The 22,608-nt window shown below is 34.4% G+C and overlaps 1 protein-coding gene and 1 long non-coding RNA gene across 10 annotated transcripts in view; one reads left to right on the forward strand and one right to left on the reverse strand.

Annotated features, from left to right (window-relative positions):
• PCLO (piccolo presynaptic cytomatrix protein) overlaps positions 1-22,608 on the forward strand; it is a 315,212-nt gene that overhangs the window by 261,493 nt on the left and 31,111 nt on the right. For all 8 annotated transcript variants that reach the window (XM_068189563.1, XM_068189562.1, XM_068189566.1 and 5 more), the window contains 2 exons: positions 6,662-6,803; positions 10,150-10,217. In XM_068189563.1, the coding sequence (XP_068045664.1) occupies positions 6,662-6,803; positions 10,150-10,217 (210 nt within the window). The remainder of the gene's footprint in view (positions 1-6,661; positions 6,804-10,149; positions 10,218-22,608) is intronic.
• Positions 14,191-22,278, reverse strand: LOC137473691 (uncharacterized). 2 transcript variants are annotated; one of them, XR_010998939.1, is made up of 4 exons: positions 21,396-22,278; positions 18,128-18,276; positions 17,277-17,352; positions 14,191-15,668 (listed from the first exon to the last, which is right to left on the reverse strand). It is a non-coding gene; the product is annotated as an uncharacterized lncRNA (long non-coding RNA). The 2 variants fall into 2 exon arrangements; XR_010998940.1 differs by lacking the exon at positions 18,128-18,276.

Here is a 22,608-nt window from a genome sequence, read left to right on the forward strand (position 1 = left end):
TGATACTGCTATTTAGAACACCTACCATTTCAAAACTATATCAGCATTTTCAGAATTGTACCCAATTAAGCCTATGAATTTAAACATCTCAAAGAATACCAGCTTAAAACACTTTAGTTCAAAAGGTAGCACACCTACTTATAACTGTCTCGAGTTGACAACTTTGACACAAGTTCACTTAAGTGTCAACATACTAGGTTAAAGCTACACAGAAATGTGATGTGATGCATGCATCAAGACATTGTCATCACTGTACAGCCCATGATATAAGTCTGAGCCAGCACTGTGTATTTCTAGCCACTTAGCTGAAAGAAATTAAAATTGCTATGAATTTTCCTTATCACTAATTTCTATTTACTGGTTTTAGCAACAAAGGAGTGAAAGGAAATTGATTCCTAGGTAATATAAATCTTCTGTGTTGGATATGATTGTGGTTTCAAATACCTGCTAATTTGGTATCCCTTTTGGTCTGTATCCATTTTCACACATTTAATAGGCAATGCCATGTTTTAATTTCCTACATTATTTTAGGATATTTCCTTCACACTTAAATAATTTATAGCCCAAAGCTGATTAGTGACTCATGTCACTAGTTTCTTAATTTCCAAGTTAAATGGGCCTTCATATTGCTACAAATAATGCAATTCCAAGAATCATTATCAAAACAAGAACAGTTTGTCCCCATTCTCTGCAGAGAGCAGTAATCTGAGGCTGTCTTTTCAACCTTGTTTCCATCTAATAGCTGGCCCATTTTGCTTTGGTTATTCCTGCTATTTACTTTTTCACCATTTTAAGCTGACGTAATTTCAGAGAATTCCTCAGCTTCTTCATTTGATAACTCTTATTTCAAAAGTATTTTTTCAACATTCTGTAGGGTAGACTAACCCTACAGAGTGCATGGAAAGTTATTTCATCCAAATTGCTTTCCTGGGTAAAGAAATTACTTCAGCACAGTTTAAGAAGTGTGTTCTTCTTCTGTTACTAATGTCAAATGGTAAATTTCTCTGTAAAGGGTTGTCTCGAAATTTCACAAAATATCCCTGCTCAGTGTGTGGTCAAATCATGTCTAATATACAGTTGTGGCTCAGATGGGTGAGACCATGGCTTAAAGTCCTGTTCAGTATGAGGGAGCATTAGGAAAATAAACTGTCTTGGCTGACCTGAGGTAGATATGTTTGATCACCAGTTGTTAATGTATCCCCAGTCTATTGCCAATTTACAAAAGATGCAAGAATCCCAACAACAATTTTACCCTGTAGAGCCTAACAGAGCAAGCTGGAGCAGCTCTTGCTTTTAATGCTAGCAAATGCTTCATAAAGACAGGAAAACTGGCATTTGGGGCACTTTGAGGTTGGAGCACTTGAAACACAAGGCTACTGAGAGTGAAGCACAGCCAAAAGACACTGTATGAGAGGCCTGATCTGTTGGTCATCAGAAAATTACACACAGCACATGGGTGCTTTCACCTTCTCCCATGGGTTTGAATCTCTTGAGAAGACTCAGCGTGATGCTTTCAGCCTTTTTTGTCACACAGAGTTTCTCAGAAGATGGACAGTTAAAAGAACGATTTCTGTCAAGTAATGAGAGATCAATTGTGGAAACTTAATCCTGAATCCATACTTGAAGGCGTTTTTCCCTCCTCCTGTTTGGTTCACAAACAGAACTGTCATTCTCAATGCGTTTTGACAGAGTATTTCTGTTTCTAGACAGCAACTGGAAAAGGAGCACATCTACAATTTGTTCACCAAGAGAATGTACTGGTTGAGTCTGTTCTTTCCTCCATGTGAACCGCAGAACTGTGTAGTCAACTTTTTAAAAATTAAGTCTTAAAAAAACATCCATTCACTGTAGAAGAATGGCTGGAGTGGCTGAGAGTTCTGGATTGTTTCCACGTTCCTGCTGACTAATTTAGTAGCTCCTGGTTATAGGTCTTGTGTGAATGATCTATGCTCCCTATATTAGGTTTTAACACAATATCTTCTCTGTTGTCTGTTGAAAACAGACTTTTCTGAAAGATTAAGTGAAATCGTATGCCTTCCAAGCTTTCCTGTCTTACTGATTTTAATATGATATTTTCTTCATTACTAAGGCATGACGTTTTTGGTCTTTTTTCTAACTGTGTCCATCAGCCAAAGCATAAGCAAATACATATTTTTGCCATACCAACAATAATTTAAAAAAATAGAAATAAAAAGATGGAGCTGGAAGGTGGGGTCAGTGCTAACCTCCATTTTATTGAATCAGCAATTCTTTTCCAAAAAAGCATAAGGAAATACATGTCCAATCGTCATTTTGTTCATTTTTTTTTTCTTATAAACCATACAGAGTACAAAAGGTATCTATCTAACCATTATAATTTTTTCTTGGGAAACCCTGGTCCTACACCAGGTAAAAATTTATCATCCACTTTCCTGGAACCTGAAATAGTTACTGTAAGCAGTTGAGAACTTTTCCAAATCATTAATATATTATTCACTAGAATGATTGACCTGAAATTTTGCTCATGCCAGAGCCTGTAAAACAGGCAGTTTAATTGAATCTCTCAGAGGCAGCATTGACACCACATTTCAAACTACTAAATGTGACATATGTACCCATTAACACCATTCCAAGTAGAGAACATTTCATCTCATCAAGGGAACTACCAGCTAAAATAGGATTAACAGATGAAAATGAAATCAAACCACAACAATAGCTTTTTATAATAGGAAAATCTGTGCCCTATTTCAGAGAAAGCAGCTCATATTAGAGATTTAAACTTTAATTTCATATTTCTGTTCTTCACAGTTAAATGGCTGGGCAGCCCAGACATCACAATATCGCAGTCCTTAAAAAGTGCCAAGCACCAGATAAACTGTGTGAAGAGTTTACAGAAATAGGGCTGGAGGGGAGGAAGGGATATCTCCTTTCTCCCAGAGAGAGGCCAAATGAAGGTGCATAATGACCTTCAATTAAGTTTTATCTCTTTCATCTGCTGAGGCCCAAAGAGTCTTTTCTCTAAAGATGTAAGGCTTTAAAAATCACATGTAATTGGCAGGAAGGGCTTTCTTTTGACAAGTATTTTTAAAGTTTTTAAAGCTTTCTAAGGGTTTCTAAATTTGCTCATTGGATTGGTTGGGTTTAGAGTTGTTTTGGGGGCTGGGGGGGGGCTTAAGATCCAGGGAGTAATTTGCAAAACCAAAGGGCAAGGAAGCAATGAAACATAGCTCTTCCACACTCTGGGTCCTTAATATTCAAATGATGGAAAGTGCCTTCACCTGCGTTCCTATTCAGATAAACATTGTAGATTTCAGTAAAGCAAGACTGCATCTGGTAGCTTCAGGAATCTTTGTGATACCAGATGACAATATCTAATCTTTGGACCCAAGTAAATCCATATGAAACTCTTCAAATTGGACCCAAGTGAATCCATACAAAACTGTTCAAAGGACCAAAGCACCTCCTGCCAGAACTTTGATGTCAAAATCTGTGGACTAAAGAATTTTCTAGTATAAGCAGCTGTAAGCAGAAGCTCTGTAACTCAGAATTAACCTGCCCTAATACCATGATTAAAAGTAAAATTAAAACTAAATATAATGCAATATTTGCCTGTCCTTTATGTGGGTGTGAACCCAATTGACCAAGCAAGGTGGAAACTGTTCTGACACTTTCAGGACTTCACAGACCTTACGTAGACTGGTAAGACTAGAGGAGCAACACAGTGAACTCTGACTTTCTTGTTAAAGTTTCTAAGACAATGTTTGCCTATATTCAAAGAGAAGAGGCAAGACTGCAAATGAGTGTGCAGTCTAGTTTCTTGAATATAAGGGCATGGAACTAGTTCTATCTTTCCACATAGAGTAGAAATATAACCATAGTTATACTAACTCTCAGGGAAAATATTGCATGGCAGCAAGCATTGCCACATCATCAGAACTCCAAAGTTTCATATATAACCAGCAGAAACTTAGAGGTCTAGATGTATCTGTAAAAATCCTGACACGTAGAAAATGTGGGTGTCTCACAAGTTATGAGATGATCTCTGTATCCAGATTCTGAATTTGTCACGAAACCAGCTGTAAATCTATTTGTGGATTTCATTTCTTGTCACAAACTGACACTGTGAATCATTACTTTCATAGAGCAGACAGGGAAAAAAAATAACATTAAACTTTAGAATGTTCATAATCCAGTCATGAACCTAAACTTGTATCCATTATAACCATTCACCAAGTGAAATGACCTTATGGAAAATGAACATCGATATGGAAAATTATGTGAATTGGTGAAAGCAGTAGAAAAACTAAAAATACATTGTACTGAATGTGTAATCAGGATACAGCTGTTTCAAAAGAAACAGATATGGGTTGATTATAAATAGATGAAGCAAAACTTCTAACCCATTTCTAAAGGCTTAATTCAAGCTTTCTGGATTGAACTAAATTCTAGGTCCTTAGTGGTTTTAAAAATCCACCAGTAAAGGTACAAGAAATTACTCCAGACATTAGTTTTTACAGCAAAGTGAGTAAAAAAAAATCCAATATATGAAAGATCCTTTTAGGCCACATATGTTATGGTGGAGATAAATGCTACACTAAGCAAATTCATGCCTAAGGGAAGGCCTGAAGAATCTCTTCTGTGCTGGCACAATATTGTTTTGGCTTCCATGGGTTTTGCAGATGTATTGATTCTCCATTTGTACTCACCTGTGAGGCATTTGTCATGCCATGGCACACAAAAGCTGACAAAACAACCTAACCTAAAGGAACTCTCAGAATTCCAAACAGAAAACAATGGGAGACATATAGGTCATGCAACACAATGAGAACTAGGTAATTAATTAGTTTGGGACAGGCATGAGAGAGCCACAATTCAGGTTGTTAAATACAGGGCAACTGGAAATAATGTGATGTAACAGAGAGTTAGACCTCTCATCTCTGAAACGCTGCTCTTGCCCAGCATTTCTCAGCAGCATTTTGCTGACATGTCAGCACAGGCATAGGGATTCACTCACAGCACCACCAGCTGAAAGTGATAGAGCAACCACTGCACACAGCCACCCCAGGTAGCTGTCTCTCTGGAAAAACATGGGTGCCTTTCCTCCAGGTGAGATATTGAAAATATCTGCTCATAACACTATGATTTTAAAATGTATTCCGTTGTATTTACCTCCAAGAAGGCAGCTTGTGATCAATGTATAAAGTCATGGAGTAGGGCTAAAGAATAATTTTATCTGAAAACAACATAGACTGTAGTGGAATCAGTATTCCACTTCTGGCTGTGGGCAATAGTGGAACAAAAGAGATTAATAGAGTTGAAATGGTAAAAATGTTATGTGACAGCTTGGTTTACCAGTGAAGCATCACTGTGGAGAATAAGAGTTCTGTCTTAAAGTTTGCCCAAGGATTGATGACATAAGAATTGCTTCATTTATTGATTCTAGTTCAAATTATTCACCTGTTTTTGCATTATGTTTGAGGAGTTACACTCAGCTTCTTGGTGCCCCATCAGGCAGCATGCAGCATTCGTCACCAAAAATATTATTCAGTTAGTCAGACATAAAAAATATTGATTGCCAGTTTAAAGCAAGACACTGCTGGGGCTCTGGCTCTTATTAAATTTCCAGTTAAATATTTGACTAATTTACTTTTAAAGAAGAATCTTTTTTAACTACTTACATAGGAGTTTCACAGTTCAGCAAAATAACATAAAATCTCATTAAGTCTTCATAAAAAATAACTTTGCAAAACAGTATGTTATATCTTCAGTACATATGCTCAATAGGTTGAAATAGATGAAACATGAAAATAGCAGATGTATTAGAGGACATTTAGGAAAAAAAATCCCCAAATCTGTATTAATATTCCCAGACAATTGTGTTATTCAATATGAGAATAGCTACTCAATTGTTCCTGTATTAATTACTATGTGTAATGTCACTGTGTCCTTTTTCCTTTGTATTTCTCAACTTGCTAAATGTGAAATACTGGATGATTTGTTCATGTAGTGCAGTAATGTCCAAAATACAAAATAAGGCAATCGGAAGTAAAACTAACATATGGTATACTAACACCAAATGGTGTTAAATTAGAGTAAGGCATCTCCCATCAAATTATGCTCATTAAAATTCTATGCACATAGTAAGAGAGTTCCAGATGGGTAGGAGCAGTTGAGAAATATAATGCATAGCTGTGTTATGTCTGAAGAGGGGTGGGGATATTCACTGTGACTATAGGATGTGTGCTTACACATCTTTGCAGACTTCTCTCCTCAAAATCACCAAATGCAAAAAACGTTTCACAAGGAATATGAGGAAGGCCCACTGGGGCTTTCATTTTTACAAGATTATTGTATGAAATGTTTCAGATGAATAACTGGCTTTCTGTCACTTTAATCAGAAAAGTAGTGTTAATCATTCTATCCCATTCTTTTTTTTTTCCTTCAGGCTGTTGATTTGAACTATTAACTTGACTGGAGAAAAAAAATATGGTGGTGTACTATTTGGTTTAGAACACCTTATTCTACATGAAAAAAAAAACTGCATCTGCAAAAATATGATAAAGCAAATATAAAAGTGAAAGTGTTTGCAGCATGTGATTTTGATAAATTATATTTTTTTCTTAATGCCAGTGGTACTGATGTCTTACAAGTTTTAGTAACCAAATCTTCCTGCCCTATACAGCAAGGTCTACTAATCACCGACCTGCAGAAAGTTCTGTCTCCACTGGCTCATCAGCCAGTAGCTTTGGCAGTGGCTACAGCATGGATAGTGAAGGCAGCAGCAGTGCCACGGGAGAGAATAATCTATTTCCCATCCCAAGAATGTAAGGTTTTTCTGTTCATATATTGTATCCTCCATGCACAATTTATAGCACTTTCACTGTGCCAGTCATCTTCTTACGTAGTTTCCTCTGCAGACTTGAGTTATGCGGTAGAATAGCAGCTAAAGGGGAGAATTCCCCACAGTTCACACTTTTATTCTGCTTTGTTGAGCACTGAATTGTTAATAACCAATCAAACCTCTGCTTCAACCTCATGAATTTTTTCCTGTCATATAGGAGATGTGCTGGTTTCGGCCTTTGATGAAAATTTGTAGAGATGGGCTTAGCTTATGTTTTAAAAGTACAACTATTGTAGGACTGAGAAAGCTTAGTTTAAGTTTTCAGATTTTCCTCCCTCTTTAAAGAGCTGTTACTGGTGCAAGGGGAATTAATATTCTGGATATAGCCCAGCTTTTCCTAAGTTTTGAGGAGTCACAGAAGAATTTCTCAGTTTGTGGCTGGAAAAAGCTTTTTGATACAGAGTCCCTGTAGGAATTATCAAGCTACTATCAGTGTAATGATCCTATAAAATGATTTAATTTTCCATATTTTTTACCCAGTTAAGTACTACACAGAGAAAAGTTTTGCCAGGATTTTTTCACCTCCTCTGTCAGCATGGACCATCATTTATCAATTTCATTTATATTCTCTAATAGACCAAAGTAACTTCTGATCAACCTAATTATTCTGGCCTGAAAAAAATTTACAGATTGACTGTTCTCAAAATATTAGTTGGTGGTAATTGTTCATTCATTGTCTGCAATAGTTGTTCAATATTTTCTCTGGAACAAATTTTTTTTGCTTTTCCCTTGAAGTTGTTAACTATTAGTAACAAAAGTTATAAGCTTCCTAGAAAAACTTGAATGAAGTGAAAATTCTCTAGAACTGTGATATTTCTGAGTATTTATCATTTTCAAAAATAAAGCCCAATGATATTTGTCTACATCTTATTAATAACTAAAGTTAAAATAGAAATAAATCTAAGACTTCAATCTCACCTTCAGAATCTAGAAAGATTATGTGAGTTTAAGTTGTAGGGTGCCAATTGCTTGATTTGTAGTGGATTTTTCACTCATGTTGTTCTAGGCTAAAACAGGAAAAAATATTGTCTTTGTCTTTGACAACATCAAAAGAAAAAGAAAAATATTGGGCTGTCATTCCTAGTGAGAAAAGCAAAGATACATAAAATCTTTGTGCACAATAACACAAGATGGAGCTCTCAATAGAAATTTTCTGTTCACACATGCCAAATTTGAGTCCAAATAACATGATTTACTGTGTATTGACTAGCAATGTGACAGTACCTACAGTTACTTGCTATTTGGCTGACAGACTCATTGGTGTCTTAATCTTGAAATCTGCCCCACTTCTCCTGAAAAGCAGGAGGAAGTCTCCACAGCTTCAGATTTTCTCGTATAGAAATTTGTTCTCATGAATTATACTTAAGTAAATAAATTATATCCATGTCTCATTTTTTGTAATGCTACACTATTTTTTCTTTTATGGCATTTTAAAATAAGTTAATTTTATGCTTACAGAGTCTTTAAAATTACACAGGAAATTTATACAGACAGGACCTGCTTCATTTTTCATGTTAGTCTCCAGGGTTTTACAAAGCAATGTAAGGAAAATGAATGGCTAAATAACTGTTTACCACCAGATAATTCATGAAGAGAATGTTTAAAATAGATAACTGTTTCCATTTTGAATTCTGTATAAAAATGTTTATTTATCTGAATATATGTATAATTGAAATTCTACTCATCATTTGCATTCACACTGGCTTGATAATGACTTCAGGGACTCTGACCTCGTACTCTAATTCAGCAAATCCATAACACCACAGCTTGCAATTTGGATGTGAAGTATTAAGTAGGCTAAATATTTTTAAGTATCTTAGCATTTAAAATCTTTTTTGGTTATAAGCTCTCTGCTTAGACTAAGTTTCTAGTCTATCAATAGAAATTGTTGGATATGCTGAGTTTTAAACTCTTTGTTTTATTTCAAGTGCTGAGTTTTAAACTCTTTGTTTTAGTTCAAGTGCTTTCAACCATAGCAACAATTAGTCTTGAAGCAAAATAAAATAATTAAATAGTGACACCATGGGAATTGCTTGATGAGGTAACTAATTAGAATACGTGCCAATATTAAGTACCTATAACTCTCAAGGGAAATTAATAAATATATACAGTTACATGAATCTGAATATATCTTGTAAAGTCTTTCTAATTTGAATTTTTTTTAAATATTCCTATTATGCAGTTGTAATATTCCTGAAAGCTACTCATGTTCTTATCTCTGATAAAGACCAGATTGTCTATGCCTTTGTGTTTTGTAACCCTTTATAGCAGTACATTGGTGTAAAATAAAATTCATTTAGAATGCAAAGGTGAAAAATAATTGAATGATGTATAGGGAATATAACCCTTTGGACAAATAATTCTTGTATCATATTTGTAATGATTTATGAAGCATTACCTACAGTAGAAGAATATAATAGTATTAAGTTAAAACTGAATATAAAATCATTTGAAAAACTGTGATTTTACACGAATTTTTTAGTTCCCTGTGAATTTAGATGTCTTCAAACATAAAGTTTTCTTCTCACAGGTGGACACTTTTCTGGTCACAGGTAGAAAAGAACAATGCTGACCCTTTAACCCCCAAGGAATCACATGCAACTGAAGATAATGTCTTATGGTCTCTATCACAGCAGTCGGAGTCATAAGGCAAAGAGAAAACTAGAAGCACAAGTGTTTGAGAGTGATTTTAATCATGCCTTAGAGCTTGCAACAAGTATATTTAAAGATAGCTCATATTTTACCTAACTTTCATTGTGTAAAAATAGACATCAAGGTTCTAATGCAGGTTCTTTCTACATAAAATGCAAGAAAATAGTGACCTCTAGGGCATGATTTATTCCACTCACTTTAAGATTAATGTTAAGTTTTCAGAATTATTTTTTATGCTAAATCTAAACTGTAAAGTAAAGCAATAATTTAAGAAGATTACAACCACAAGTATGCCTTACCTTTGAAGTAATGGTATGGTAGACCAAATATCAATTTTTATGACTGCTTATTATATATTTCACTGTTGACTGTAATAAGATAAAGTGAGGAAAGAAAATATGCAGCCCCAGACTGATGTGGGGCAAGTAGCAGACAGCACCTGATGGACCCATTCTGTAAGAATGTACAGGCTTAGCAAGATGTGATGGCAGCTGCCTTCAAAAGAGAAAAAAGAGAATATTCTTAAAAGAACCAGCCTCACTGGCTTAGGTGTGTCATTATTTTAGCTCTCATCTTTAAATGGTTTTATTGATAACAACCCCCATATCTTTTAACAGAGGGAAGATGAGCCAGAATGGACAAGAACCAATAAAGCAGTCGGGAGTAGGAGTGACCGATTCAGAAGGTAAAAAAAAATCTAAACAGCTCTACACTGGTACCCCATCTTTTTAGGAAGGATGTGCCTATTTCTTTGACTTGTCATACTATGAAAAATTAGTCTATGCTCTCATTGTATTGTAGATTAAAATCCTGAGCTTCATTTTCTCTAGGGGCCATTTACACAGAACACCAATGTAATGAGTCTTCAGTTTAAATGAGAATGGTGTCCTATCTGTATATTTAAAGTAATTAAATACTTAGATTACAATGAATAATATAAAATGTCTTCTGATGTTCATTGCTTTTCAAATAAAACATACAAAGTATGGAGCTGACTCAATACCCAGTGAATTCAAAGAATATATCTAATGCCTGTCATGCTCTGTATAACATTTCAGAATATTTACTTCACAAATCAATTATTAATATTCGTGTTTACATAAAACATTAATTTTAAATAAAAATATTAGCTGAGCAGGCTTGACTGCTGCATTTAATGCAGATGCACTATAATGAAACATTTATTGGATTGGGAAATTCTGATTGATGTTGTTTTGGTATTAATGTGATGCTGAGAAAAGAAAACGTAATATTGGAGCTGGAAAGCTGAAAGAATGACTTTCAAAATTTCATGAAGAATGTGATTATCTTTTTCATGTGTAAATAATAATGGAAAACCACATGAAAATGGAAAGTGTTTTGTACTGAAGGACACGTTATGAAAATTCCATTTCCTTTTACATATGAGGTATATTCTTTCAAGTGTATGTTTATGTTGACCTCAAATATAAAACTTAATTGTCATGACCTTCATTTTATTATTAAAATAAGACGTTTTTCATTAAGATGAATTTCAATGAAGCTTTGAGTATTAATTAATTCATAAATTGAAATTTATAAATATAATTGATAAATTGATCTTAAGTTTGGTAATTAAAAAAAAATCAACATTTTTCAGGTTTCTAGAATCTCTGTACATGAGGAAATAATTACTGTTTCCATATTTGAGGTAAAAGCAGTCTAACGTTCCACAGAGTTGAAGAAATCAAATAAGAATTTACAGATAGATCTGTAAAGTTCTCTTTTCCAAAGCAAGAATTCTTACCTGTATATATGCATTTACTAACTTTCCATACATAGTACTCATTAAACAATACTTAATAATTTTCTTTATCAAATATCAAATACTTTGATAATCTTCCTATCAAAATTCAATTTTTCAGTAGTATATTTAAGCACTAACAAAACATTTGTTTTTTAAAAGAGAAATGGTGGGATGAAAATGGGAAGTTGAGAATTTTTTATTTTTATTTTGCCATGGTGAGTCTTATACTGATTTATAATTATGTTAAAAAATACCTTTTCATTATTTTATTCATCATAAGTTGCCCTTTAGGTTATGTCATGGATCCAAAATTTCAGAGCCTACAAATACAAAATATTTTCATTTTTTATTGGTATTATTAATTATTATTAATTATTAATTCCCTAATTTTCACTTACAATGCAATTCACCTCTGCTACTTTGGGAGCTCAAGTGTCACAACTCCTGGTCTGATAAAATGACTGGTTCTTATTGAGTGTTTTTTGCCTTTGAGAAAGGCTGGTGCAGTCAGGCTGGATTTTAGTGTCAGATTTCTAGCTGACTGAAAGGGGAAATGTCAGTGTCAAAGGATGAATTAAACTAAAAACTGGAAAACAATTCAAGAGCATTTGACTTTCACCATGTAAATGTAATTATATTTTGGGAAAGTTGTTCAGAATTTAGAGAAACTCAAGATTAACTGAGAATGGCATTATTTTTATAGATGATTTAAAAAGAATAAAAATCTTAAAACCATGCATTTTTTGTAGTTCACCTACCTGTGTTGTGGATCAGATGAGCTCTGAAGTTAAGTGGAAGCAATCTTCATTCCCACTTTTCATTAACTGTAGAGATCTCCCATAGCTGGCATTTGTATTCTTATTTACAAATAATGACTTAGAGTTACATTTAAAACTTTTTAATTCTGGTTCTCTTTTTTTTACATTTTCAGATATTCTTAGGGCATAACTTCTGTAAAAAGTAGCCTTGGGTTAATGTCTTTAAAATGGTTAAGAATAAATTTAATTGCTTGTACATGCAGATGTATTGCTATGTGAAATGTTTTAGTCATCCAAGTCATACACACAGGCCTGGCAAATGTGGCAGGGGACTCAGAGGATCTTTAAGACCAGTAGCTGAATGGAAAGAAAGGTGAGATCCTCAAATAACAATGAGAATTGATTTCTAGATGGCTGAATCAAAACTGTAGCAACAGGATTTGAGTTCAGCTCATGGGGGTATGACAGCAAAATTTAGGCATTTACATAAGTGGAATCTTCAGGGGAAAAATTCTCATTTTTTAATTGTTTGCCCACTTGTGTTAATGTTTTGTTGGGAGTAGTTTTTGTGCTATTAACATATATCAGTACAGTTTTAAGTAAATACTGGAAAACAGTACTATTTCCTTTGCTGACATAACCAAATGGTCAATATAAGCAACTGTGATTCTTTCTATGATAATCTTTGTTTCTCAATATATTATCTTCTCATATTCTGTATTTTTGTACTACTTCATAATATTTAACAAAATCAGAATTTTGTTCTTGGACACGTTATTAGTTATTTTTATGATATGCATTGTTGCATGCTATCTTACTCTGGGCATTCTGCCCTGAGCAGATGAAATACTTCGTCTTCTTAAGCTTCAGTAAATCTTATACATACTGTGATCTCCATTGTGTTATGCAAGCCAACTTCTGTATTTGTTTCAGCAAGTGCAATATACCTTCTTCAGAGATTTCTTATGACATGGTTAGAGTATTACAGACATGATAAAAAGCGCAATTGCATCAATGTAAGCACTGAAACTAACAATTAAAAGCACATGATTAATATCTTGATTCAGTAGTAGATCATGACTGGTCTATCTGTCCCATAAAGTTGCTCAGCCAATAGGCTCCAGATGGTATTTTCCATCTACCAACCATTTATCCATTTCAAAAAAAATTATGGGAAAAATTATTTCCATACATTTTAAAAGTGTGAATTTGATAGGTAATCCCAAGATGCCACTTTTTCTAGTAGAAGAGAGATATATAGATATAAATAGCATTGTCATGGAAATGTTGCATCTTCTCCTTTTGAAGACTCTGTATGCATGCAAAATATCATTCCTCAGTCATTCCTCAATCCTCAACCACTGAGGGTCATCTCAAGCAAAAACTCTTTTAGGAGTATGTCAGGTGGTTTTTGAGTGAATGCGTACTCACTGTGCTTCTCTCATCCTCTGTGGCTGGCCTTATTGTTGTGAGGATTTTCAGTCAGAAAATTGTAATTTTTCTATAGGAGCAGTGTAGCACCTCACCCACACCTTCGAAGACACTGGGATTATTTTACCAAAAACTTCTGTTCACTGTTCAGCCATGTCTCAAAGATTCACTTTATGACCTTTCCAGTGGTTCCTTTGAGCCTCATACTTTGAGTGTAATTAAACAAAGTTCTCTGAGTAAGAAACTGTCTCCCTCTACAGACTATTGAAATTGAACAGAAATTTTCAGAATGTTCTAGTAAAGCCCCAGTAAGTACATTTCCCTAGGAGAAAAGAAGGAATAGATTTGTACTATTTCAAAATCTAAAGATGCACATATACTTACTGTATTTTTACAAAATGATATGACAGTTATGCTCTCATTTAGTATAACCTTTAGTGAAGTCATGCAGGAGCTTTTATTTTTTTTTCTGGCATGCTAGTAATTTGCATAAATTATAGATTAAAGGGGGAAAAAAAGCAAACACAATAACAGCAAGCCCCAAACTTGCCCTGTGATCATATTTTAACAGGCAAATTTTACAGTACAGTACAGTACAGGTTTCATTTCATCTATTCAGAGTAATCTAAGATAAAAAACACCTTTTATTTCTTAATTTTTGAGCTTTGTGGTTAATCAGCCAAAATTATAAACTAAGAAATTCAGTTTTAATCGTTTGATTTCTTATCTCAATAATTTAGGCAGTCTAATCTTTATTTATGACAAAAATTGTTGAAATACCACAGAAACCTTGAAACATGCTAGGGAGTCTTTCTAATAAGATTTTGGAAAGGTGCATGACCCTCTGTCTGGGAATAATTTGACTTGTAAATGTTCCTTTTTAGCTTTTTCAACCATCCTAGTGAAATTTTCATCCATCCTTTCTGCACAGAATAGACCCTGGAGCAAATTGTCTTGCAAACTGTTTCACACTGTTTTTCCTGAAGAGGAGCACCCAGGAGTGATAAGTGGATTAGCTCTCTTGAGTAAAACAAGGCATGAAACAAACTGACAGAACAGGCACAACTAACCAATGCCATATTCTTCAAAGTAATTAAAACTCAGAAGAAAGAATTCATTTTTACTTTCTCTTAAATTAGGCTAAAGTAACACTCTAAACCACAGGACTCATTGTACTATGACCAAGAGCAGGCTGAGGACTTGCTGCACCTCACACCTTAAAAAACTTGCATTTTGATTTCTTTTAAATCCAAATGTTGAAATATCAGAAGTCTAAAATTAATCCTTATGAGCATGTTCAGAGAAAAATGCCCTAATATTGGACTTTCAACCAGAAAGTTATAAGAGGATAAAAAAGGCAGATAAGGAAAGTTATTAACTGATAATTATGATACAGTTACTGAGATTTGCAAATGCTTTTGTATATGCACAAATCTATACTTTGATGTCTGGTTTGTCTAGGATAAAAATATGAGGTTTACTGAAGGTGAGAAACTTTCCTACATTAGAATGATCAGAGACAGGGCACCTCTCCTATGAAGACAGGCTGAGAGTTGGGGTTGTCCAGCCTGGAGAAAAGAAGACTCTGAGGAGACCTTGTTGTAGCCTTTAAATACAAAAAGGGGACTTAGAAAAAAAGGAAAAAACTTTCTACCAGGGCCTACAGTGACAATGGTTTTAAACTGAGAGTAGATTTAGATTGAATATATGAGGCACTGGATCAGGTTTCCAAGAGAAGTGATGGATGCCCTAACCCTGGAAGTGTTCAAGGACAGGTTGAACATTGGAGTTTTCACTTTATGATGAAGTGGAAGGTGTCCCTCTCATGGGGTGGGGTTGAAAGCAGATAATCATTAAAGATCCCTTCCAACCCAAACCATTCTATGACTCTTTGATATGAAAGAGCTGACAAAGATTTTTGAAGGGCTCAGCACACAAACTTCAAATATGCCTGCTCAGTGTGAGTGGTGTTCTGGGAACACTCAGGTGTTTGACAATCACAAAAGTAAAAACATTTCCATCCTTTAGCAGTGATTTCTTCTGTACCTTTAATTAGGAGCATCAGGCACCCACATTTCACACACTTCACCCAGTGTTTTGTTTTGAACAGATAGGTCAGTAACTCTGTGCCAGGAAAATTCCACTTTCTTTTTAGTTTCTTACCTTTGGATTGTTTCAGCTACTGAAGCAACATCAGAATGTCACATCAGAATGTCACATTGCTACAGTATTGGGTAGCAAGAATCTGAGAACTGTTATTTCCAATGAAAACTGCAAGTATCATTACGTAGCATACAGCTGCTTATTTCTATATTTATGTGGGGAAGTGACTGAATAGACAGAGGAACTGTGAATTCAAATGCTGCAGTAGTCTTCAATTTACCTACAGATAATAAACTAGTACATTTTTTTTTTCTTAAATTTAATTGAAATGAACTAAACAGAAAATTTTTATTTTCTCTAACATGATTCCTGACTCCTAGCTGTATAAATAACACTATATAAATCACAATAAATGACCAAGTCAGAAGCAATCACTTTCACCATGGTGGAGAATAGTTCTGGGTTTCTGGATCAAGGCTTAAACCAATTATTTTTAAGGCTTTTTTAGATTGGTATCTCAAAACCACAGGAAGCATCATCTATTTAGGGCAAATACTATCTTTGACATTTGCTGTCTTCCCAACAAGTCAAATAATTCTGGATTTTTGCACGTTTAAGCCTAACATATACCAAAATGTATGAGAACCTGGAAAAAGTCTGGAATTGTGAGGTTTGTTTTTTTTTTTTAATAAACAGAGTCTTTTACTGGCTGAGTATGAGACTGTTGACTTGATTCTAATGGATCTTGATCCATGGATGTTGAGAGAAATAAAGACAATCTGAAATGTTACCAACATTTCACCACCAGTCGGATTACCCCTGACTTGAACAGTGGCTGAATTGTATTGTTTAGTTTTGAGTTCATGTCATGTACATAGCAAAAGAAATTGCTGCACATTCTCATTGCTTTTCCTCAAGTACAATATAAACCTGTTAATCTCTTTTTAAAAAACCATTCTTAGTGTCTGTAATACCTGCTTTTATAGTCCTATTGCCCTTCTGATTTATATGTAACTTTTTTTGCGAAATAAAATAATCCTGATTAACATGTGATCCTTTCCCAGGAAGATAGCTAATTGAAAGAAGAATTGCCAAACTTCTCTACTATCCCTATAAACATAAAGGCTAAAATTCAACCTGACTTTGTTTAAACTGTCTTTATTATAAAATCAGAACCTTGCTTTCTGCCATTACCTTCTAGCAAGGGTCTGCCATCTACTACTCGACAGCATAATTTTAATCAATGCCAACAAAATTTAAAGGAGAAAATACCAGCAAGGGTAATTTCTCACATGAGCAGCTGCTACATTACAGAGCAAAAAAAAGGACATAAGGGAATAGAAAACAAGTACTGAAAGCACTTGCATGTAGCCTGTCATATGCTGATTTTAAGAATTTAAAAGAGCAGATATACTTTTCTGTCACAAGGGATCCTTAAGGGATGAGTCAGGCCTATGCACTGACAGTAGTCTTTATCCTCTCTTGTCTTTTAAAAACAAGTCTATATATTATACATGTTTCCTTAAGCTAGGAATAGCCTTACTACTAATGCCTAAAACCACCACTCAAAACGGAGTCAAGATAAACAACAGCAGCCTTATAAGCTAAGTATTATCAGCTTCCTCTCTAAACTCTGAGAAGTATTTTTTTATGTATCCCCAACTGGCCTCACATTCTAATTTCCCACCTGGCTCTCCAGTAATAATTGGAGCAATTAGTTCTGCCTTCCTGAGGTATTTGCCAGTATAATCCAGCTGGTTTTCCTAAAAAAGAAGCAGAAAGAATTTAAATAAGAAAAAACTTTACAGCCAGAGATAAAAAATATAGGAAAAGAAGGACAAGTTCTGTGTTCTTGTATCCATATCACAAACAACATTGATTTACAGTATTACAAATCAGCCTATTCTTGAACTGTCACTGTAAAGAGTCATCAAAAGAAAAGTAAAAAATACAGGGTGACTGTGCTTAACTAGTAGCTGGTTTACAGTTTCTGCAGTTCTGAATTCTGTATGAACTTTGACTAAAAGGCTATTAGCCCTTAAATTATGTCTCAAGATAATTCTAAAAAAATTGATTTTTTAAAGTTTTATTTTTAAAAATTCTGCTTTTCCCATGGGATCTGTTTAATTTTTCAAAAAAATTACTAAGAAGACAAATGAAACAACAAAAAATCTGCAAAGCACAAGTATTTATTCTGAAAACCAGAATATCATACCTTTGAAATTACCTTCAGTAATGACCTGGAAAGTTAATTTGTTTGCTTAATATTATTAATCACTTTTATTGGACTAACTCTTAAATGCATTTCTGTTAACATACAGCTTCTTGGAACTTTCAGAAAGCTTCTTCTGGTGACTTCTTGGAGTTGCAATGAGCTCAGAGTGTTTGTGCTTGGAATCAGAATGCTAGTAATTCCATCAAAAATCTGACAAATATATATGGTTCAAATTCAGAATAAAAAAAAAAAATATGGCAGAGTTCAAAAACTTATCTCTTTTAATAAGATGTGGTCATGAAAGAAATCGGATTCAATGCTACCTGGCACATTTAGTATAACCAGTTAACAGTGAAGACTGTCAACACTGGAAAGCAAGCAGAGGGATCCCCCCACCAAAACTGAGTGAGGGTGAAGGTGCTGGAGTGTGATTAACTGAAACTGAACCGTGTCTAAAGAAGGGCTACTTCATCTAGTGAGAAATTTAAAATAGAAAGAGAGTCACTTTCCATGATTAATGTTCATTTAGGATCAATAAAAGTCAGGTTGAGGTAATAATATGATAGGAGGTGAATTGCTAAATCCTAAATGGTTTCCACTCTGTCATGAAACTGAAACTAGGACTTAACAGGTAGGACTTTTAAATGTCAGTTTCCTGGAAAATTCAGGCGATCTCTTCCATTTAGCAGTGTCATTAGGATCTGGAATTTTGTGCATACTCCAAGGGAAAAAAGTAAGTAAAATATATCTGTTCTGAGGTCAATAATATTTAGTACTCAAATGCATATAGACTATTCAGTAGTAGCAATGATGTTAAGTCTTCAAGAGGTCATCCCAATGATTCAAAGCACAATATTGTTCCTAAAAGGCTTTTTTCAGCTTGCACCAAAAAATTCTTATTGCTGATAGAGACTTCCAGCTTCGTTACTCTGTTCTACTGATTGATTATCTTTAACAGTAGTATGTTTTTCCTATATTCTAGTCCAGTTGCTTGCTGAAATTAATACTCAAGGACAGAAATAAGAATCCAAATCCAAAAAGCTTCCATTCACAAATACAGCATATTTTATCAAGAATTTCCTGTAAATAGATTATTCTAACCTTGCCTACAAATAACAGCACAGCCGTTCCTATGGAAGAAGTCTGTATTAGAGCTTCACTTCTGCTGTATTTATTTGAAATGTTAAAAAATCCAAAACCAAGATTGCCATTACCTGTTTCTATACTAGACAGTCCTTTGTAGCTCCTTAATGTCTTAATAGCCTTATTTTTTTTTTTTTAGGATAATTTATAATTTAGAAATTAAACTATTTAACTGGGGCTTCAGAAAAGAGGTTTTTTTTTGTTTACCCTCTCATATTCTTGAATACAGCCCCATTTTTTGGACTGATATTCAAACTGTTACTTTGGAATGCTGTTTAAATGCAGATAAATCACATGGCAAGCTAAAATTAAACTTCAGCTGATCCTTATTTTAGCATGTGAGAATCCTTAAAATTACTGGACTGTAAATTGTGTTCCAAGAGAAAAGGCTTTAAAAATCAGTGCATTAGAATGAATATAAATCTTTCCTATGATGACAATGCCTGGATATGTCCAAGTCTTCTGGTAGAGAGTTTGCTTTCATATCTATAACTAGAAACTCCTGCTTTGTCCCCACTTTATTTTCAGATTAATATGCTTTCCATAAAGTTCATTATTGCATCCTATGATATTAGTCTTACAGGCTTACAGCTCTAATGAAATGTGTTATCCACTGCTGCAGTGTGTGAATAATAGCTTGTCTGTTAAGGGAAAGTAACAGTGTATGTATTTCTCATAAAGAATTCCTAACAGTTTGTCCTGCAAAGGAATTTGTAATTACTTTAGGCTGTTGTATGTTGGTCTTGCCTTTTGTGCATTATTTGTTCTGATGTTACTAGGCTATGACTGGGAGGGAATCAAATGGACAGAAGACTAGACAAATCTAGTGGCTCAAAGTAATGTACTCTGTGTGTAGAAGTTGATGCAATAAAGGATAAATAAACTTTATCCTTCTCTGCACAGCAATTCAGGGTCTTCAAGCATAGGTGTATTCTGCTGTTTGAAATACTCTATTTTTCTGCCTCAATCCAGTTGCTGTTCCAGAACGTTATGGGTATCCCACAAATTTTTAATCAAATCTGCCATTCCAGAGGAGACAGTACTTTTCCTTGGGTTAGGAGCCAAAAGATTATAATGAAAATTTAAAGCATTTATTTTAGCTTCCTTATCTAATCTTTTAGTCGGCCATATCAGATGAGATTAGTGCTCTCAAATTATGTGTGTTAATGTTTGTTAATGCCATCCATTGCCGAAGTCTTTATTTTCTGAAAACACACTTTGGTATGCTTTCTTTCTGTCATACCTTATTTTAAAATATTTTTTTAGATTTTATTTTTTTGTCTGACATATTGGCTTTGCACTCTGACTGATTGTGATGTGATAACACCATGACTGAATTTGCATGCCTTGGAAAATGCACAAGCCTTCTGGAGATCAACTGGGTCAAACATCTGATACATACACCTGCCTTCATGTTTCACACTTCTGTAGTACCTAGAAGTCCACATTCTTTTCAGAAGCCTGCTAACATTCTGCCTACCGTAATTAGTCAGTTTGGGTGATTTACTAGTCCCATGTGTAACTTGCATCAATGCCTGCTGAGTGTGCTTTGGATTCTTGCTTTTTCCTCCTGCTGCTCGTCCAATATCTATGGCATTATTCACCAGCCTCCTGATTGCCTTGGCTGTGCCTGGCTGAGTGTTTAACTTTTTAGAAACACATTCATATTCATGGAACACTCTGTTATATTCTTGAAGGAATTGGATTCCCACTGATCTGAATGCAATTATTTGCCTTTTCTATCAGCTATGCCCTTCTAACTAGTCTGATCATCTGAAAATTTCCTTTTTCTTGGCAAGTAAAAGAGAGAAAAGGGGATCTTTCCACCCTGTCTCTGGACATTTGTGAGACTAACAAAAAAGACACCTTATCTCATTGTTTATCTGCTGGCTTTAAGACTATTTTGGGTTTCATTTATATTTTAAAGCAGTATGCAAGTCTCTTGACTTTACAGAGACACATTTTCCCCACCATTTTTATGTTTGAAAAAGTGAAGCCTACACAATATCTATGCTGAGTATCTTCCTTCCTACTTGGTGCATCCTTTTCAAACACATCCACAGAGCAAAGTTATCTAAATTCCTGTAAAATTGCAATACAGATTGGTATGATTCAGAAACTATCGGTGTAACAATAGGTTTTTAAAGCCCATGATAAATCTATACATGAAAGCTGCCATTCCCTAAGAAAGGAATCTAAACAGTGTTAGAAAAAGAATAAAAGAAAAATAACATGAGATTTTTTTTCTCCTGTTGGTGAACATTTTGAACACAAAAAGAGCTTTCACAGCAATAGTTAAACAGAATTTAAGAAGCAGATCCTAGGAGATGCTCTTCATCTCTCCTAGCAACCACACCTTACCTAGATGTTGTTCCACTGATTAAAGGAGCTACTCCAGATATACAAAATTATAGTAAGAAAATGATATATTGGAGACACTCAACTTACCTTCAGAAAATGGGTATACTTGGAAAAATCCTGCAGCATGAGAAATATATTTTTACAATTTGTCTTCAGTAGTGGAGACATTGCCAAAGCATACTGTTTACCAACAGCAACCAGAAAGGCAGCATGAGTGAGGCAAAGCCAGTTTTTCTAACATTTCTCATTCTCTGGAAAAAAAATCCAGCAACTAATGTGTCATTGTACACTGTTTTTTATTCCCAGACTCTTGAAATTGTCTTGTTCAATCTACCTTCTTGTATGCAAGTACAGATCTATCAAGGAGGAAAGGTTAAGAGGCCATAAACTTTCCATAAATATCTCATTATTTTGGATATGTGCCTTCTTACATTATAAGGAAAAACCACTCAGATATCACAGCTACATCCAACTATAATATGATAAATCATTTCCCTCTTTATTGGCAGCATCTACTGCCCTCAGGCTAGTTGTTCTGAAGAAAATTCCAAAATAAAATATTGCTGTTTTCTTGTTGAACAAAACTGACTAATTTGTTTCAAGTACAATTTTCTGCCACTGGCTAGAGATTCTAAACTGAAGACAGCTCAAAAAATGGATATAATGGGAAGGGATGCAAATCCTGAGAGAAAGAACACCCACACAAACAACAAACACATCCTTTTTTCTCTGGCCCTCTCTGGGACCAACTGAATATGTGGATACATATTTAAAGCACTGGCCAAAGGTAATAATTATTCCAATTTCTGCTATAATTTTGGGAGAAAGTTCTTTCTTGGGGATACTATGTCTGTTATGATCACAGATTAAAGTAAAAAAAAAACAAATGAGATGTTTTGGATGCATTTTGTGAATTTATCTACGTTATTATTTTTATGTTAATAATCCAAATTACACTATAGCAGATTCTTTTCTTAAAAAAGGTCCAAAAATTATTTGATCGAATTCCTAAAGAAATTACAGGTTTTGATGTAGTTTTAATTGTTTCATTAAAACAATCCCAACAAAATTTAGGGAGGGATGAATAAAATTGGCATCTTCCTTAGTTTCCTAATGAATAATTTGAATTTATAACCTGATCTTTATAATGCAGTCCCTTGTAATGACAAAATCAGATTTCCAATACATTCTCGCCTGACTGAAGTGCTTTAAGCCTTGTATAAACACTTGTTTTATGGTACCAAGTTACCTTTGATGGTTGGCAGAGGAACTTCAAGGTTTCTGTATCATTTTGAAATTG

The sequence above is a fragment of the Anomalospiza imberbis genome, chromosome 5 (genome assembly GCF_031753505.1).
Source record: "Anomalospiza imberbis isolate Cuckoo-Finch-1a 21T00152 chromosome 5, ASM3175350v1, whole genome shotgun sequence".
NCBI classification, from domain to species: Eukaryota; Metazoa; Chordata; class Aves; order Passeriformes; family Viduidae; genus Anomalospiza; species Anomalospiza imberbis.